Source organism: Caretta caretta, chromosome 15, assembly GCF_965140235.1.
Source record: "Caretta caretta isolate rCarCar2 chromosome 15, rCarCar1.hap1, whole genome shotgun sequence".
Taxonomy (NCBI): domain Eukaryota; kingdom Metazoa; phylum Chordata; order Testudines; family Cheloniidae; genus Caretta; species Caretta caretta.
The window spans coordinates 1,275,674-1,294,099 of record NC_134220.1 but is presented as its reverse complement, the minus strand read 5'-3'; the positions used below and the strand labels follow the sequence as shown (position 1 = coordinate 1,294,099).

General features: G+C 51.1%; 1 protein-coding gene across 15 annotated transcripts in view; it reads right to left on the bottom strand.

The window, feature by feature from the left end:
* Positions 1–18,426, bottom strand: part of ZMAT5 (zinc finger matrin-type 5) — a 76,783-nt gene that overhangs the window by 40,016 nt on the left and 18,341 nt on the right. For 7 of the 15 annotated variants that reach the window (XM_048821314.2, XM_048821311.2, XM_048821315.2 and 4 more), the window contains 2 exons: positions 15,892–15,925; positions 12,627–12,901 (listed from right to left, as the gene is read on the bottom strand). The exons of 2 other annotated variants lie outside the window; for them this stretch is intronic. In XM_048821314.2, coding sequence (XP_048677271.1) covers positions 12,755–12,901; positions 15,892–15,925 — 181 coding nt within the window. In that variant the 3' untranslated portion in view covers positions 12,627–12,754. Of the gene's footprint in view, positions 1–12,626; positions 12,902–12,928; positions 13,822–15,891; positions 15,926–18,426 lie in introns of those variants that run through there. 6 more of the 15 variants (XR_007352819.2, XM_048821318.2, XM_048821319.2 and 3 more) reach the window with 6 other exon arrangements.

Below are 18,426 nucleotides of genomic sequence, written 5' to 3'. Positions count from 1 at the left end.
CGAAAGGACTGGGAAGAGCAGGATATCGTATTGCTCGATAGTCTGCAAGACTACTCTCTTTCAATTATGAACTGGAATATAAGCCTGGAAACAAAAACATGGTTGCTGATTGCCTTTCTCACCTGCCGTTCCCTTCACCAGGTGCTCCACCGGAGGATGAGGATGTCATGGTTGTGCTTATTACAAGCGCTCTCACTGCAGTTACAAGAGAACAATTTCAAGCTGCTTGTTCAGCGTGTCCAATTCAACAAAAACTACGGGAATTTCTGACAAAGAGATGGCCCAGTCCCCCTAAAAACCTTGACCCAGTTTTGCTGCCTTATTTTAGAGTTCCAGATGAACTTTCTTTGTTTTATGGCTGTGTGCTACGAGGTACACAGCGGCTCCCTGTGCCAGAAGAATTACAGTCAAAACTCATACACCTGGCACACGATACTCATCAATGAATTGTCTGAACCAAACAACGACTACGGGATCTGTATTGGTGGCCAGGGATGGACTCTCAAACTGAAGCACTCATAAAATCCTGTGTCACTTGCCAAATGCATGATAAGATAGCAGTGACATGTACCCCTCCATTACAGCCTGTTCCTCTTCCTGAATCTGCATGGGGAAAAAGTGGCGATTTGACATTGTCGGACCCTTTGATACTGCTCCAGTTGACTGCCATTATGCCATCACTTTAATAGACGATTTCAGGAAATGGCCTGAGGTAGCGTTTACATCGCAGATCTCTTCTGCTACAGTAATTAAGTTCCTCTCTTCATTTTTTAGCAGGGAAGGTAACCCCAAAGAACTGGTTTCAGATAATGGTAGTCAATTTACTTCCCTTGAGTTTGAAACTTTTCTAGCACAGAGGAACATTTTACACAGAAGGTCATCCCTATATTACCCTCAAGCCAATGGGGAAATCGAACAATTTAACAGAAGTTTGAAAGAGAGTTTGCAAATGGCTAAACTGGAAGGGCGGTTGTGGATACCCTTCACTACTGATTTCTTGCAAGCATACCGGGCTACACAACATGCCACAATGCAAAGATCACCTGCAGAGTTACTGCATGGGAAACAGATGAATACTAAGCTGAACATTGCTGGATTGTTAAAGGCATGACCTGATGCCCCAAACGAGGATGATGTGAGAAAAACAGTTGAACAGAACCAAGCAAAGTCTCAGGCTTTCACAGACAAGCGGCAGGGTGCTAAGGAACCAAAGTTTGAGTGTGGTTCCTTCGCTAGAATACGAAAACCTGGAATTTTATGCAAAGGGGACCATAAATCCACAGCTCCTCTTAAAATCGTCGAGAAGAAGGGACCTTACACCTATCGACTTTCTGATGGGCGGGTATGGAATGCTTCTTATCTTGCACCTGCCTATGCACCAAGAGGAGATTATACCAACACCCCGTCTGCATTGGATGACTTCACCGTAGTACCAACACAACAAGGCACTGCACTGAAACCGGGGCTTGAGAGACGGCCTGTCAGACCCAGACAACTACCTGTCTGGACCAGAGACTGTTATGTAGTATCTACAGTGTTTTCAGTGTCATATTTCTGCCAACAGTATTGTGTCTTGTTTCAAATTTGTTCCTGTGGTTAGAACAATAATGTTTATTTTAATTGGGAGAGTTTCTTAAGAGAGGCGGGAATGTGGTGTTTAGATATTGCTTGTGATTGTTAGAATTGGGAGCACTGGCTGTTGGGAGTCTGAAAGGACAGGAAACAGGAAGAACTGGGGAGGAGTTGAGAGGCTGGGAGAAAGCTACAGAGGGTGCAGCAGCAGCTCGGTAAAGAGGTTTCCACTTTGAAAATAAAGTCCTGTTGAAGGTTGTTAGTATCTTGCATGGTTGATAGAATATAAGGGGAAAAGCTGGGGGTCTACTGGGGGGGAGTCAGTCCAAGGGGAGGGGGACGTGCACTTGCAAAGAGGCAGTTTAGGCTGGTTGCTGCTCCAGGCCCAGATGGTGGCAAAAGGGCGCGTAGCAAGCCAGGCAAGCAGCTGAGTCCTAGAGGCAGGAGCTGAGGCAGATGGTGAGCGGCCGGTGGGGGCGATGGAGGGGGCAGCAGTGGTGGTGGGGGAAGGGTGGGGGACACAGATGGATTGAGGGGGCAGGCTCCATGCCACACCCCCAGCGTCCTCACAGACACAGTCAACACCCCCACCACAAGAGCACAGTTGGAAAGTTACTCAGTCTAGGAGCCCCCCCATGGGGTTTGCAGAGTCTCTCCCCCAGCAGCCAAGGATCCTCTTCTCCCACCTCACAGCTCCCGGGCAGCAAGCCCAGCAGCCGTGGCTCCAGCAGGCAGCCCGGTGGCCAGGCAGGAGGGACCCTTTCCAGGTGGTAGTGGTGGTGATGGTCCACAGCAACGGCTGGGGCTGGGGCCGGGGCCGGGGCTGGGGCCCCTCACTCCCCTCCCCTGGGGAGCAGGCCAGCAGCCCCCCCTCCCCAAGGGGCTGCAGCAGGAGGAGCAGCAGCAACTGAGGGTTGGGGGGGTCCAGCCAGGCAGCAACCAGGTCGTAGAGAGGAAGCAGCAACAGCCAGGGCCCAGGGCCGAGCAGCAGGAGCTCCCTGCCTCCCTCCAGGCCAGAGGGGAAGGCAGGGAGAGCAGCCGCACAAGAAGTAGATCCCTGTTCCCTGGATAGCCAAACAAAGGCTACTCCAGGCCAATCAAGACAGCTGACACCAATTAACCAGTTAAGGTCATTAGGCTAATGCCAGCACCTGACCCCAGTTAACTGGCAAAGGGTCAGTTAAGGCCCTTAGGCTAATGGAGACAGCTGGAATCAATTAAGGTCCCGCTCATACTGCTTAAAAGCTCTTCTTTCCAGTTTACTAGAAAAAAGCCCAGGTGAAAGGAGCTGGAGGAGAAGAGGCAAGGCATGGCACCAATGAATCCTGAGGTAAGGCTGAAGCTTGGAAAAGGAGACTACGGGGAAGTAGCCCAGGGAATCAAAGCAGCGTCAGTGGTGAAGGGAAAGCGGCCAACAGCTGCTACCATGAGGGTCCCTGGGCTGGAACTCAGAGTAGAGGGTGGGCCCGGGTCCCCCCCGTGCTCTGCAGAGATCCCCTTGAGAGGGGAAGCAGACTTTGGTCCAGGCAGGAGCCTGAACTGTGCCTCCTGAGCTCTAAGGAGCAGCCGAGACTGTGGGTATCCCACCTCCCAGACTGGCCTGTGGTTACAGTAGCTCAATAAGCTGGGACCTTTGCTGCAATACTGGGAAAAGGAGGTCACATTGAGGGCCTTAGCCAGCTTCTGAGGTGTTAGGGGGCTTATTCCTTCACCCACTTACTTCCCTGGTCCTTCTCGCATGAACAGAGAGCAACAATACCCAAAGTCCAAAGGTGCAAACAATTAGATGTTTATTGGGGTGAACTTCCAGCAAGCATGATTCCAGTTTCCTTCCTTAGTGTCCTCCTTCCCAGCTCTGACACCACAGAGCCTTACGCCTGTGTCCCTGTTCCCATTCCTACCCTTAGCCAAACATGATTCCAACTTCCTTACTCCCATTCCCTGTTCCTATTTCCCCCTTTAGCAAAACATGATTCCAATTTTCTTACCCCCATTCCCTGTTCCCATTTCCCCCACTCACTCCCACTCACTTCCTCATTGACTACAGATTATATAGTAAAACTTGAGTTCTGCTTAGCTATACCTTAACCAATCACTTTCCTGAAATTTAACTAACCAGTCCTAACATATTGTAACATGATTATGTAACCAGTTATATCCCACCACCTTAATTAGTTTACACCCAGCAAAATGAATTATACAGCAGACAGGAACAATCACAGAACCAGAGAGATTATACAGACAAACAATAGCAAAGTTTCAGAGTAACAGCCATGTTAGTCTGTATTCGCAAAAAGAAAAGGAGCACTTGTGGCACCCCAGAGACCAACCAATCCACCTGAGCATAAGCCTTCTATAGTCACAGGAGAGGGGCACATCCAAACATCTTCTATTGATTTACACATCCCTCCATTGATTCCCAGTGAGCTCCTCCCCTTTTCATTATTTCCATAGGGCTTACTATACTGGGAAAGGGAGGTCACATTGAGGGCCTTAGCCAGCTTCTGAGGCCACGGAATCCGCCTGGAAGTGCGGGACCCACCAATACAGGCTCAGAGCTTTGTCACAGTATCTTTAAATACCAGGACCTAAGGAGCCTTCAGTGGAGCAGGAAATTGAACCCAGGTCAGCCAAGGTCTCCTAACCACTTGCATCCTCCCTCTCCTGCTCAGCAGCTGGTAGCAGACTTAGGCAACAGAAGCTAGAAGAGTTTCCCCACACTGAGCTTTTCCTCCCCTCCCATTTTAATCCTCCTTTCTCTCTCAATTTTCCACCCACTCCCCAAGCTCCCCTATCCAGAGGACTCTCACTCTGAGTTGGGGTCAAACCCCCCAGTGCATGGTGAGTGTGTTCCTAAGCAAGCCAAATGACTTTCTGCCCCTCTAGATAATTTGGTTGGGGTGTCAGGATGAATGAGGGCACGACCACTGTGTTGTGTGTGTTGGCTGCTCAGGCCAGGATTTAGGGAGACCCTTCATGGTGCTATGAGGCAACACTGCCTGTGAGATGGTGGCTAGAGAGCCAGGCTCTGTGTGCACCCCACAGCCTCAGGAAAGAATCCCCAGGGGAATGGATGGGGCTTTGCAGCGGGACCTGAATGGACTCACACTGTGAGCTTGGGAGAATGACCCTGCTCCTATTTCCTCCTGCCTGTTGCTCTGGAGCATGCATTGCGCAATGGGGAAGAGCAGCTGGCCTGTTGTAGTGTGTCTCTCAGCAAGGGAGGATGGGATGTGCAGTGCAGTGTTTTGTTTTGGTAGGGGGTTGTTAACACATACACATTGCTCTGTGTGTTAGCGAACGCAGGCTGGGGAGGTGCTCCTTGCACTTGGAGCAGAAGGCATGTGTGGTGTGGGCTGGGCCTTCATTCCACAGTCTGGGACCAGCCTCTAAGAAAGCTCTGGATCCTGCACACATGAGCTTGACCCTTATGGTAGAGAGTCCTATGGTGCCACGGGTTGCTGACCACAGCCCCCATCATGGCACTTTCATGGCTCTCTTCAATATGCTGGGCTTGGGCCATGGAGCACCTCAGAGATCAGGCCTGAGATCTTGACCTTATATTTGACTCCCAAACCATTGCACAAAAAGAGGTAAGCAGCCTGCCTGGATGACGTTCTCCCATGGGCTGATCCAGGGAAACACAGAACAAAGGGAATCGAAGCATGAAACAAAGCCAGAGCTAACGCTGAGAGACGCCAGCCCCAGGAGGGAATGAGAGTGGGGCCACGTTCTCTATCTACTAAAAAAGAAGACGGCGCAGCCAGAGCACGGGGAGACTGGCACATAGCCCCACCCACTAGCCCCATGACACCAGATACTGTAAAGTTGCAGAGGAGGGAGGAGCTGGGATCACAGCGACTAGCCTGCACATCAGCCGCTCTCAAAACACCAGGCAAGAGTTTCACAAGGGCCAGGAAAGGCTGAGACATTGATAGGGAGGATGCGCACAGCAGGGTTACGTTACAGAGGGGCACAAACCAGCCTCTAACTGCCTGAGGGGAGGAAGAAATGTCCCTTGGGAGTCGGTTAGCCCACAACTGCCAGCTGTGGGGTTTTGCGCACCTGCCTCTGAAGCTGGCCTGTCAGAGACAAGAGACGAGTGGGTTGTTCCCTGCTACGGCAATTCTCCGGTTCCTAACGAACTAACCAGCGACAGAGCCCTAGACGTCATGGGCACTGGGTCAGGCTAATGGCTTCCCATGAGCATCCACTCGTTTGTGCAGCGCCGAGCTCCTGGACGTCACAGCACGAGCACAGCACCCATCAAGACAGGAGTTGGCCAAGATCCTGGCCCCAGCCGCCGCTGTTCCTTCACCAGCATCTGAATCCTCCCCTTGCAGCCAAACCTGACATACCCTCCTGCTGTGCGCCGCGTGGCCCAAACTGCTCTTCTCCCAGTGACCCGAGAGAGGCTGCACCAGGGCGCTGCCAGCATGGAAAGACCGCTCCAGACTGGGCTCTCCAGGTTGCCAGCCATCTCTCTAGGACTAGGCTGCAGCTTGACCTGACTGGCTCCATGAGAGAGCAGAGCCAAAGGGCCTGATCCACATCTTCCTAACGTTAGTTTTATCCTAGTATAACTATAGCAGGGTTACTCCAGAGTCCTGCTGTCTCCACGCTTGCAGCCATGCAGGGCTGGCTCCATCACAGCACTAATCTGTCCCCTTCCTTCCCCAGCAAAGCAGAGGCTGGAAGGGCTGTAGCCACAGCACAGAGTGCATCACCTCTTTCCCAGCAGCGAGAGACAGGTGGCTAGCTATGTTCAGGCTGCCAGTTCTGAGGCTTGGAGGGGAGACAGCAGGCGGTAACAGGGGGATGCCTGCCTCCCCACTGTGTGCACCGGCCAGGCCACTGATCTCTTCTGTCCCTTGATCTCCCCTAAATTCTGGAGGTTGCAGATGCAGTGATACCAGCAGGGGTGGGCGTGGTCTGTAGAGAGCAGTTTTGTTCCAGGCAGCTGCGTCTTCATCCCTGGATGTCTGTCCAGCCCCTTTTCATTCCAGTCACCTAAAAGTCAGTAGGAATCAAGAGGCCTAAACCCATTACCACAAGAAACACGGTGACATCTTGCATGAAAGGGACAGTGAATACAGGCACCATGGATGGGTCCAGTCTGCTGCCCTCAGCATGTGGAGGGGGTGGGATGAAGTGGCAATTTTAGGTCCCTTCCTCATCCATTTCCTCTCAGGTCCGAGCATGCTCCTGCTGGGATCAGGAAGCTGGAGGATTCTGTGTATGTGGGTTTCAGAGGAACAGCCGTGTTAGTCTGTATTCGCAAAAAGAAAAGGAGTACTTGTGGCACCTTAGAGACTAACCAATTTATTTGAGCATGAGCTTTCGTGAGCTACAGCTCACTTCATCAGATGTTTACCGTGGAAACTGCAGCAGACTTTATATACACACAGAGAATATGAAACAATACCTCCTCCCACCCCACTGTCCTGCTGGTAATAGCTTATCTAAAGTGATCAACAGGTGGGCCATTTCCAGCACAAATCCAGGTTTTCTCACCCTCCACCCCCCACACAAATTCACTCTCCTGCTGGTGCTAGCCCATCCAAAGTGACAACTCTTTACATAATCAAGTAGGGCTATTTCCTGCATAGATCAAGGTTTTCTCACATCCCCCCCACCCCCATACACACACAAACTCACTCTCCTGCTGGTAATAGCTCATCTAAACTGACCACTCTCCAAGTTTAAATCCAAGATGTTCTGGTTTAACTTGGATTTAAACTTGGAGAGTGGTCAGTTTAGATGAGCTATTACCAGCAGGAGAGTGAGTTTGTGTGTGTATGGGGGTGGGGGGGATGTGAGAAAACCTTGATCTATGCAGGAAATAGCCCTACTTGATTATGTAAAGAGTTGTCACTTTGGATGGGCTAGCACCAGCAGGAGAGTGAATTTGTGTGGGGGGTGGAGGGTGAGAGAACCTGGATTTGTGCTGGAAATGGCCCACCTGTTGATCACTTTAGATAAGCTATTACCAGCAGGACAGTGGGGTGGGAGGAGGTATTGTTTCATATTCTCTGTGTGTATATAAAGTCTGCTGCAGTTTCCACGGTAAACATCTGATGAAGTGAGCTGTAGCTCACGAAAGCTCATGCTCAAATAAATTGGTTAGTCTCTAAGGTGCCACAAGTACTCCTTTTCTTTTTGTGTATGTGGGGAATCTGTAGACTGCTTAGCATGAACCCCATTCTCACCCCACAACCAGACCAAGTGGGAGAGCAAAGCCCTTCCAGCTGTCTCCTTGCTGCTCACAGAATCCTAGAGCCATAGGGTTAGAGGAGATTGCAAGGGTCATCTAGTCTAACCCCTGCCACGATGCAGGAGGAGTTGTCTGTAACCATCCCAGACAGATGCTCTCCAGCCTCCTTTCAAAAATCTCCAGGGAAGGCGCTTCCACGACCTCCCTAGGCGTCTGTTCCATTGTCGGTTAGGGAGTTTTCTCTGAGCTTTGATCTAAATCTGCTCTGCTGTAGCTTGAACGCATGGCCGCTTGCCCTGCCCTCTGTGGCAAGAGAGGCCAACTTTTCTCCACCTTTTCTAATGGCAGCCTTTCAAGTATTTGAAAACCACTATAATGCCCCCCTCCCCCTTAATCTCCTCTTCTCCAAACTGAACATACCCAGTTCCTTCCACCTTTACTTGTATGGCTGCATTCCATCCTTTCGATCATCTTTGTCACTCCTCTCTGGATCCTTTCCAGTTTCTCTCCATCCTTTCTAACCATTGGTGACCAAAATTGGACACACGCCTCCAGCGGAGGCCTCACCAGCACCGGTTAGAGCGGCGCTATCCCTGCCTGTGACTTGCATGCTGCGGCTCTGCTAATGCAACCTGAAACCCCTTTCTTCTTTCTTTTTTTTTTTTTTTGGTAACAGCATCACACTGCTGACTCATGTGGAGGGTGTGATCCACCACAACTCCCAGATCCTGCTCAGCAGGGCTGCTGCCAAGCCAGTTATCCCCCATTCTGCAGGGGCAGCAAATGATATGGGCCTGTGGTGCCCAAGCTCCAGCAATATTCAGAGCATGGGGGGCCTGGCTCCACCAATGTTCGGGGCCAGATCTCTCCCCCAGCCCCACCTACTGCCCTCGCTCCCCTGCACCTCACCCGAGCATCCCTGCCTGCGCCCTGGGCAGCGGGCGGCTGCCCTGCCGCTCCGCACTGGGCTCCCTCTCCAGCTGCTGCCAGCTACAGCAAAGGGAGTGGCACCGGCAGCAGCTGCGCCTGCGGACGGACGCATGTGATGATGGCCCCCTCCCCTCCAGCACCCACCGGGAGAGGACTCCGACTCCAAGGGGGCTTCCTGGAGTTTGGACCTGAGCAGCTGGGGCTTGGGGGAGTGTCGGACTGGTGACATCCTGGCCCCCGACCCGCAGTCACCACTTCTGCCCCACGCTTGGCAAGGGGCAAACCCATCCCCCACCAACGATGACTAAAAGCGTTTGCTGCCTCCTGAAGAACATCGTAAAGGAAGGGGCTACATTTGGTTTTAATTTTAGAAAGTATTTGCCTTTAGGGTTATTGATCTAAGAGTGCTTGGTTCTTTCTGTATTCAAAGGAGTATTAATAAAGTTAATCTTAAATCAATTTTTATTACGATAGTGATATTGTGCAATATAGGGAAACTCAAATGCTTACTGTTTCCAGTCCATTTTTACGTTTTAAAAAATATATATTGGCTTACAAGGGGGGGAAACCTGTTCTGGGCACCACCAAAAATTATACAAACCTGCTGCCCCTGCCATTCTGTATTTGTGCATTTGGTTTTTCTTCCCTAAGTGTAGTACCTCACAGTTGTCTTTGTTGAACTTTGTGTAGGCTGTAGCCCAGTTCTCCCATTTATCCAGATCCCTCTGAATTTTAGCTCTTTCCTTAAAGCATTAGCAACCCCCCCCCCAGCTTTGTGTCATGTGCAAACTCAGTCAGTCTGCCCTCTAGTCCTACATCCATGGCATTAATGAAGATGTTCAACACCAGGCCCAGAACAGATCTGTGTGGAATCCCACTTGAGAGCTCCCTCCAATTCATCATCATTCCATGAATAGTTACTCTCTGTTTGTGGTTGTTTAACCAATTATATATCCACTTAATAGTAGCTCTGCTGAGCCTGCATTTCTCCAGCTTACTTATCAGAAGGTCATGTAGGACTGAGTCAAAATCTGGGCTGAAGTCCACATATAGTATCTCCACTGCATTCCTATCCACCAAACCAGTTACCCTGTCAAGGAAGGAAATCAAGCTGGTTTGGCATGATTTGTTCTTGGTAAATCCATGCTGGCTGCTAGTGATTACCCCTTCATCATCCAGGTATTCGCAAATTGAATGTTTTATACATTGCTCTAGTACAGTGGTTTTCAGCTGGGTCCCAGGAAAAAAAAGTTTGAAGAAAATTGTTGATGCCCATGACCCAATGGAGCTGGGGATGAGGAGTTTGGGGTGTGGGAGGGGCTCAGGGCTGGGGCAGAGGGTTGCGGTGCTGGGGTGAGGCCAGGAATGAGGGGTTCAGGGTGTGGGAGGGCTCTGGGCTGGGGCAGGGATGCAGGAAAGAGTCAAGGCTCTGGGCTGGGGGTGCAGGCTCTGGGGATGAGGGGTTTGGGGTGCAGGAAGGGGTTCCAGGTTTGGGGCAGTTCAGGGCTGGGGCAGGGGCAGGGGATTGGGGCACGGACTTACCTCTGGCAGCTCCCAGTCAGCAGTGCAGCTGGGGTGCAGAGGCAGGCTTCCCGCCTGTCCTGGCACCAAGGACTGCACTGAGCCCCAGAATAGGCCAGCGACAGGCCCAGCTCTTAGGCAGAGGCATGCAAGCAGCTTCACGCGACTCTTGCCCACAGGCAATGCCCTCACCCCCCTAGTTCCCATTGGGGTGCGGAGCTGGTATTCGGGGCAGGAGCAGCGTGTGGAGCCTATGCTCCCCTGCCTAGAACCCAGACTCGCTCCTGGCTGCTTCCGGGGCACAGCGCAGTGTCAAAACAGGTAGGCATTAGCCTGCCTTAGCTGGGCAGCACCGGGACTTTTAACGTCGCAGTCGGTGGTGCTGACCAGAGCCACCCAGTGCCTGATGGGCCGCGACCCAAAGTTTGAAAAACACTACTCTAGTAGCTTCCCAGGTACTGAGGTCAGGCCGACAGGTCTATAGTTCCCTGGCTCCTCCTTCCCCCCTTTTTAAAGATGGGCAGAAGAGACTGGCAAAGACCTTCTTTAAAAATTGGTGCTTGTCAGCAAGACAGACAGATGACAGAGGGATATTAAGATATTTGGTTACCTTTTATTGGAGACTGAGAAAAAGTATATTCACCTGAAAAAATAAACCAGCATGTCTGTCCAGCTGTTTTGAATATTAGTAGACATTCCTGGGCCATTAAGTGTGTATAGAGAGATTTCACTCCATTTAATAAAATCATTAGACACAACGTAAGTGTTGCAATGTATGCTACACTGCACCTCAGAGTAGCACCCTGTAACCCCCATATTCATTTGTATATGGTTGTAATTCATACAAAGCATGCCATGTAAGAGACTATATGAAAGGTCATGATCTGCTGAAACTAATTGTTCTGACAAAATGTCTAGTGTGAGTGTGTATGAAGGCATGAGATTTTGCTATATGGTTGTTATTGAAATGTGTTGTGAGTTTGGGAGATACCCACTGCTAGTTCTCCAGTGACAACAAAGGTGGTGACCCACACCCAAACTGATATTAAGTGACCATCACAAGCCATTGACCAGCTGGGGAAATGTAAACAAGAGATTTACAGGTCTGTAAGAGAGAGTAGTGCAAGCACCACACATTAGGGGTTGCTCAGATCTGTGATTCAGCAAGGCTCCCCAGGACGTGCCTGGGCCAGTATCTTCCCTGGGACATGAATTAAGAGTATAAAATAAGGGACAGTGGCATCATGAGACCACCCCTCCCCTCCCCCACCTACACTGAAGGCAACAAGAATGCTCAGAAGACCAACTTTGAACTAAGGAGATTGGTCCCAGGCTGAGAAGGAAATTCAGCCTGTGTATTAAGAACTATAACCTGCCTAAACATCCAGTGGGGTGAGAAAAACTGCTTGATTCAAATATTGCTTCGTCTGAAAGTTTAGGATTTAGAATGCGTGTTTACTTTTTTTTTTTTTTAAGGAAACTCTGACCTTTATGCCTACCACTTATAATCATTTATAATCTATCTTTCTGTAGTTAAACTTATTTTAATACTTTATCCTTACCCATGAGTTTGTCTAATCGTACTCAAGTTTGTTGTGCGCATCACAGCAAGTTGGTTCTTGTCTCCATTCCACCAGTTCTCCTAGCACTGGAGAGGCTTCCCACCTAGACAGGATCTGAATTTTTATTGTAAAAAAGATTTCTTGTGGGGGAAATAAAACCTCTCCAGCCATTTTTGTCCCAAAGAATTAAACAAGGGCAAAAACCCAATTTTCCTCCCTTCACAGGTCACCATAGGAACTGGCTGCTGGAGTCCTGAAGAAACAATACAGCTAAACAGCAAGAGAGGTAGGAACTAACCCACTTTGCTCTCCCCGGCATATGTCTCTTAACAATCCAGGCATTTCCAGGGCTGGAGAGCTCATTAGCTGAATGTCTAGACTCTAGGCCCAACAGACTATTAAAAGACGACAAAAATCACTGTGAAAGAAGCACACGCTGCCTCACTGATGCCACTTTAACCACAGGTTTGTTGGCTTGACCATCATCAGGAATCTGCCTCCAGCGCAGCCCCACGAGTGGGGCTTGCACAGGTAGGTAGAGCTGGCACTGTTCCTCAAAGGCCACAGGATGGGGCTCCTTCTAATCTCCATTAGCAAAGGCCTTGCACCCTTATCCCCCCTGAGGGGCAGGAAAACCCTGCTGCCTTGTGGGACTTATCCTCTATGCAGAGCAGGGAATACACAAGCTAGGGCTCTGAGAGGTTAGTCAATTTCAGCAGAGAGGACACAAGTGCCAGGTGGTCAGCTCAACCCAGGGGCCGATGGAAAAGACCACAATGGGGGAATATATCAGGTCCAGTAGGCCACACACCCAGACCAGCCACTGCTGAGTCAAGTGACTTTTATTCACTTACAAAAAATATATGAAGTAACACTGAACATTTCCTACAGCAAACAGACCACCTCTTCCCTCCGTGAGGCACAACTCCACACATCTACCCCTCTTTCTTCCATCTCACCCCCCTGCAGCCTTCATCCCCACTGGAGGTTGGGTAAGACTGGCCATCCTCCAGGGGGTGGTGCCTGAAGGGATGGGGGAAGGTCCTGTATTGGAGGCCAGCCAGGGGGGTACTGAAAAACCAATGTCTTCTCTGTCAGGGAACTGGGTGAGAGAAAGAAATAGCAGCATTAGGTCAGATCCAGCCAGGATGAGTCATGGTGGTGCTCCCTCTGCCCATCCCTCACCCAGTTATCAGCCTAGTTTTTCAATGGCCACCTGACCTGCCCCCCCCGCCCCCAAGAAATGAACCTCCAGAAGTGTTAGGGGTCATAGGGCTGTCTGGGAAGCTAGTAGAAATCTGACACTTGGGAGATTTGAGCCACACAGCAGCAGCTGGTGAACAAAATAAGCAGAGGGGCTACAGGTTACCCATACATCCCTCCAACCTTCCCTGATCAGCCTTTCCAAGGGAAACCCTGGGACTCAGATCAGGAGGCAGCGTGGGAAGAAGAGAGGGCAGAGGGAAGTGTTCTGCTGGGAAAGGGAGCTGGTGGGGAAATGGGAAGACAACAGAGGAATGCGAAGCTGGGACATTTTACAGTGAAGAGCAAGGAATGAAAAAGCAGCATTTATCCCTGTATACACTGCTTTACTGCTCTCCTAGTTCCAACCTATACCCCATCTTCACCGCAATAATCCCGTGCAAGGATCTCTGCGCAAGCAGAGAGGAGCTGCTGAAACGACTGGGTGCTTTATGACAGGCCCCACTGCTGGGTGGGAGATCCTTTCCTGATCTAGCCACTGGGAAATTCACACCCCCTCTCCCTGTTGTATATCAGTTAAGGATGCTGCAGACAAGCAAGGATGGGAAAAGTTAAGCCACTTAATATGACATACTCTTCCACTCACAGCTATATAGCTCATTGCTAGAGCAGTTGTCACATGCCCCAGCCTTGACTCTTCCCCCTAGGCATGCCAGCCTCCAGCACTCCAGGGAGCTGGCTTCCCAAAGCTCTGCAGGAAGGGCGGGAGGGTGTCAGGCTGGTCTGTTTGTTATGGTGGGGGTTTGGGGCCAGCAGGTTCTAGAGAGAGAGAGACAGACACCACCACTGCAGGCCTGAACGGGTAAAGATCTGCAGTTAACACTAGCAGGCAGCCCCTCTGCCCAAAGCACAGCACTCCCATGCCAGAGCTGAATGCCTCTTGCGCTCCGGAGAGGATAATCAATCATTCTGCACATCAAGGGCCAAAGACAGCTGAGGTGTCACTCCATTATCTCTGGAACAGGGATGCGCTTGGCCCTTTAAGTCTTCCATTGGCAGACAACCTGCCCCCTTTCCAGCAATTCCTCAGTTCAGAACAACTCATTTGTTCTCCAGCATGAGTCCTGACAGCTGCTTTCACTGATTCTCAGGGGCTTCTACTTCTGATCCTCATGTATCTCTTTTTAATTGTTATGCCAGGATGAATGTAATCAAGCTCCTTTACATAATAGTGCTTATCCAGAGAATCGCAGTTCCCCTGCCCCCGTCAGAGCCCAGACCATGTGCTGGAATTGAACTGACTATTAACATTTAGTGCATTGCCTTTCATGCAATCTCAGTGGAACAATCATTCAGGGATGGTCTAGATAATACTTAGTCTTGCCATGAGTGCAGGGGACTGGACTAGATGACCTCTGGGGGTCTCCTCCAGTCCTACAATTCTATGATTTGGGTTAATGTTTACATCCCCTTGGTGGAGCTTATTCTGGAGTTTGGATGACACTGCAGATGCTTTCAGCGTCTGGTGGTAACTTTGCTTTTGCTACATTTAGGCCACACAAAAGTTGTTCTGCTTTAACTAGGCCAGTATGGCTAATGCCACATGACCCCCTAGTGTGGACGCAGTTATACCAGTGTAAGAGTGCACACAGTGGTACAGCTATACCCACACAGGAAGGGGAATAAACTATAGCGGTATAGGACCCCTTTATCACAATGTAACCACATCTACTCTAGAGCTTGTACCCATCTAACCATATTGGTTAAAAAAAAGTCACCATCCTAACCAAAATGGTTCTATTGGTCCAAGAACTGTGTGGGAGGCAGGCCTTCCGGAAAGGAAGGGTTGCTCAGTGGTTAGGGTGCCAGCCTAAAACTTGGGAAACATGGGTTCAATTCTCTGTATGAACTTGGGCAAGTCACTCAGCCTCTCCGTGCCTCACTTTTCCCATCTGTTCAATGGTGATATTACAGGGGCATTGGGAAGATAACTACATGCTGATGGGGGCCATATATGTACCTTAGATACAATTATTCATGGATTTCCTTCCACCTCAGTCTCCCTATCCAAAGGATGGCAGAGAACTGCATGGCTCAGGCAATAAGGATCAGATGGGAGCCTCTTGTATAAACACCATCACTTCAAAGCCAAGCCAGCCAGAAGGGAATGGGTGGCTGTTTGGGGGGATTATGTGAGACAAGCTGGTGGGTCTCCACTCATTTCCCGCAGGATCGGAGGCCCATGGTGTTACCTCAGCCAAGAGGACACAGAGCAAATGGAGACAGAAGCTCAACTCCCCTTTCCCACCCCCAGGTCATGGACTGAGGCACATCAGCAGGGGACGCGGGAGCTGCTCAGACCATTCAGGAGCACGCTGCTGCCAAGAGCTTTTCCATCATCCCCTGAGCTGCTCTCCCTGGTAGGTGAGATGGAAACAGCCCGTTGGATCCCCTAGTCCCATCTCTTTGCCAATGCAGACTGCTCCCCAAGGCACTTTCTCTACAGTTTAGTCTCATTTTAAAAAGAGCTGGATGGCCTTTACGGACACCAGCAGCCACACAAATCACTAGCTAAATGAAGCAGGCGCTGGAGGGCACGTGTGTTTCAACTCCACGTACCCACCACTGCACTGTCCAACCCTTTCAGAGAATGGGTCACCTCTCTGTGAGTTTCATAGAGTTTAAGGCCAGAAGGGACCACCAGATCATCAAGTCTGACTTCCTGTGTGGCACAGGCCATTACATCTCCCCCAGATACCCCTACACTGAACCCAATGACTTCAGTTAAACCAAAGCATTACAGTCCACAGGCAGAGAACACGAGAGACCAGGGTGCCACCAATGCCCGAGGCCCCAGCAATGGCAGGGAATTGATGAAGTGAGACGTACCCAGATGATTCCAGCTAGTGCTCCATGCTCCACACTGCAGAGGAAAGAGAAAGACCCTTCCCAGGATAAGCTAGGGAAATGGGCTACTTGCCCCCTGTTGCCAACGTTCTCGGCCGCCCACACATTAGCTGGGCGAGTCAACGCCCTGTGAAGAATCTGAGAGTGGAAAGTGAAGGCTCCTTCCCAGACAAAACAGAACACAGTTGCTCAGGACAGCAAAATAGCAAGGGCTGCTAAGCATCCTGTGGCTGTTTGTGTGGGTGAGTGTAGCTGGTAGGAGCAGACATTTGCCATGTTGGTCTGAAGGTGAAGCTCTTACATGAATGATATTCAGCTCCTGACTGGCAGATGCACCAGCAGCATCTACTGGAGCAAAGAGGAGCTCAACAAACAAAACACCCAGCATCCCATGCCCCCTGCCTGCTTCTAACGACCAGGGAGACAGGGACTAGTTTGTGGCCATTTCACCTGGCACTGCAAAGCTCTGAACAGGACAAACACAAGGGGCGACCGCACTGCATGGGTACCAAAGTTATTCATTGCAAGCAGGTTCTGCTGAAGGGCTAAGAGCAGCCAAGGGGACAGATGGGATAAAAGGAAAGCAGCACACCTAGAAACCTTCCACAAGGAAGATCATGCCCAGACCAATGCAGAAGGGACAAGAGTAAGCAGAAAAGAACAAGAGAGATCTGGCACCTGACCAAGCAACAGCCAATTAAGCCTGCGGCACAGTCAGGTGAGTAAGACAACGGGCAATGCCAGGCTGTCAGAATGCCATTGGGAGAGGCTGGTTCCATTCCACTGCTAGCAAACCAGAAGGCAGGGGCTGTGCAGGGAGGACAAGCAGAGGGCAGAGAAGCTGTCCCCAAGCTGGGCTCAGCAGTCTGTCCCCAGAACTCGGGTTGTTAATGACACACAGCACTTCAGTGGCATTTTCCAGCCAGAGATCTCCAAGCTCTTTGCAAAGGGGAGTGAAATATCACTAGCTCACATTAGACAGGGAAACTAAGGCAGAGAGAGAGAAAGCAAGGCTGAGATTTTCAAAGCCATGAGTGTGTAAGGGGACTGTTGGCCCCTTACTAAAACTCAGTGGGGTTTTTTGGTTGGCTAGCTCCTGGTACCAAAAGAAAGGGGCAGGGTCTATGGGAAATCAGGATCCTGAGACTGACAGTCCCCAGAAACAATGAGGAGAGGCCAATGCTCCAGGTCAGCCTGACTGACAAGGCGGGCAGGCTAATGAGGGAATCGGGAGGCGAGGAGTCCTGTCCTCTTTGTGAGCTAGAATTGCCTGGAACAGAGTGGAGCCCAACTAAGGAGAGAGCAGGGCCACACCGGCCAGATCCAGAGAGAACCAGAGAAGCAGCCCAGGGAGCAGAGCCATAGCAGCAAAAGCCACAGAAGCAGCCCAGAGAGCAGATCCATGCTGGGAGCAGAGCTGCAGCAACCAGAGCCAGAGAGTCCGGAGAAGCAGCCCAGGGGGCTGGAGCCAGATGTGGTGAGCAGCTGGGGAGAGCGAGGGGGACCCTGGACAATGGGCCCAGCGCAGAGAGACCCCGACCCCGCCCCCGCCCCAGAGAAGAGGCCCTGCAGGCCAGACCTGGAGGTGGATCATAACCCCAAAGTGGGGGCCGACACTGGAAAGAAGGGTCCTGCCATCTAGAGTCTGAGGGTGTGTGGCCACCACCAGAGCAAGTGTCCGACCCGCGGTATCCCTGCAGCACAGCCAGGGCCTGGGAGGGAGGCCTGGCACATGTGAGTGGCAGACTGAACTTCCCTGACATTCCAGCAACACTGGTTGAGATGTCCTTGAGCCACAGGACGGGCTGATCTTTAGCCTTTCCCATTTTTTCCTTATTTAAATTGATTGCTGTTTCATAAATTGTATTTGCTTGAACTACACCTCTACCCCGATAGAACACGAATTCGGATATAACGCAGTAAAGCAGCGCTCTGGGGGGCGGGGCTGCGCGCTCCGGCGGATCAGCGCATCTGGCTCCAACACGCTGCTCTGAGCGGCATGTTAAGGGTGCCGGGCCAGGGCCGAGGGGTTGGAGAAGGGGCACAGGGTCTCGGGGGGGTTGGGGGGGCAGTCAGGGGACAGGGGGGCTTAGATGGGGGTGGGGTCTTGGGAGGGGTGGTTGGGGCGGGGGGGTCTCTGGAGGGGGTAGTCAGGGGACAAGGAGCGGGGGGGTTGGATGGGTCGGGGGTTCTGAGGGGTCAGTCAGGGGGCGGGAAGTGACTATTAATAACGGAAATGCTCGAGGCCAAAGCAAGTTCGATATAACGCAGTTTCACCTATAATGCGGTAAGATTTTTTGGCTCCCAAGGACTGCATTATATCGGGGTAGAGGTGTATATGTAATGATCAGTGGGTCAGGGAAGTGTCCAGAGTGCAGAGAGGATCCTCGGAGTGGGGACACCCTAGCCCATGCCCTAAGTGACCACAAGATTGGGAGTCAAGCGCCCCAGGAATCCTGGTCCCAACCTTGTCAGGGTTACGAGGACTCTGCCATACAGGAGAGTGGAAGGGGAGCC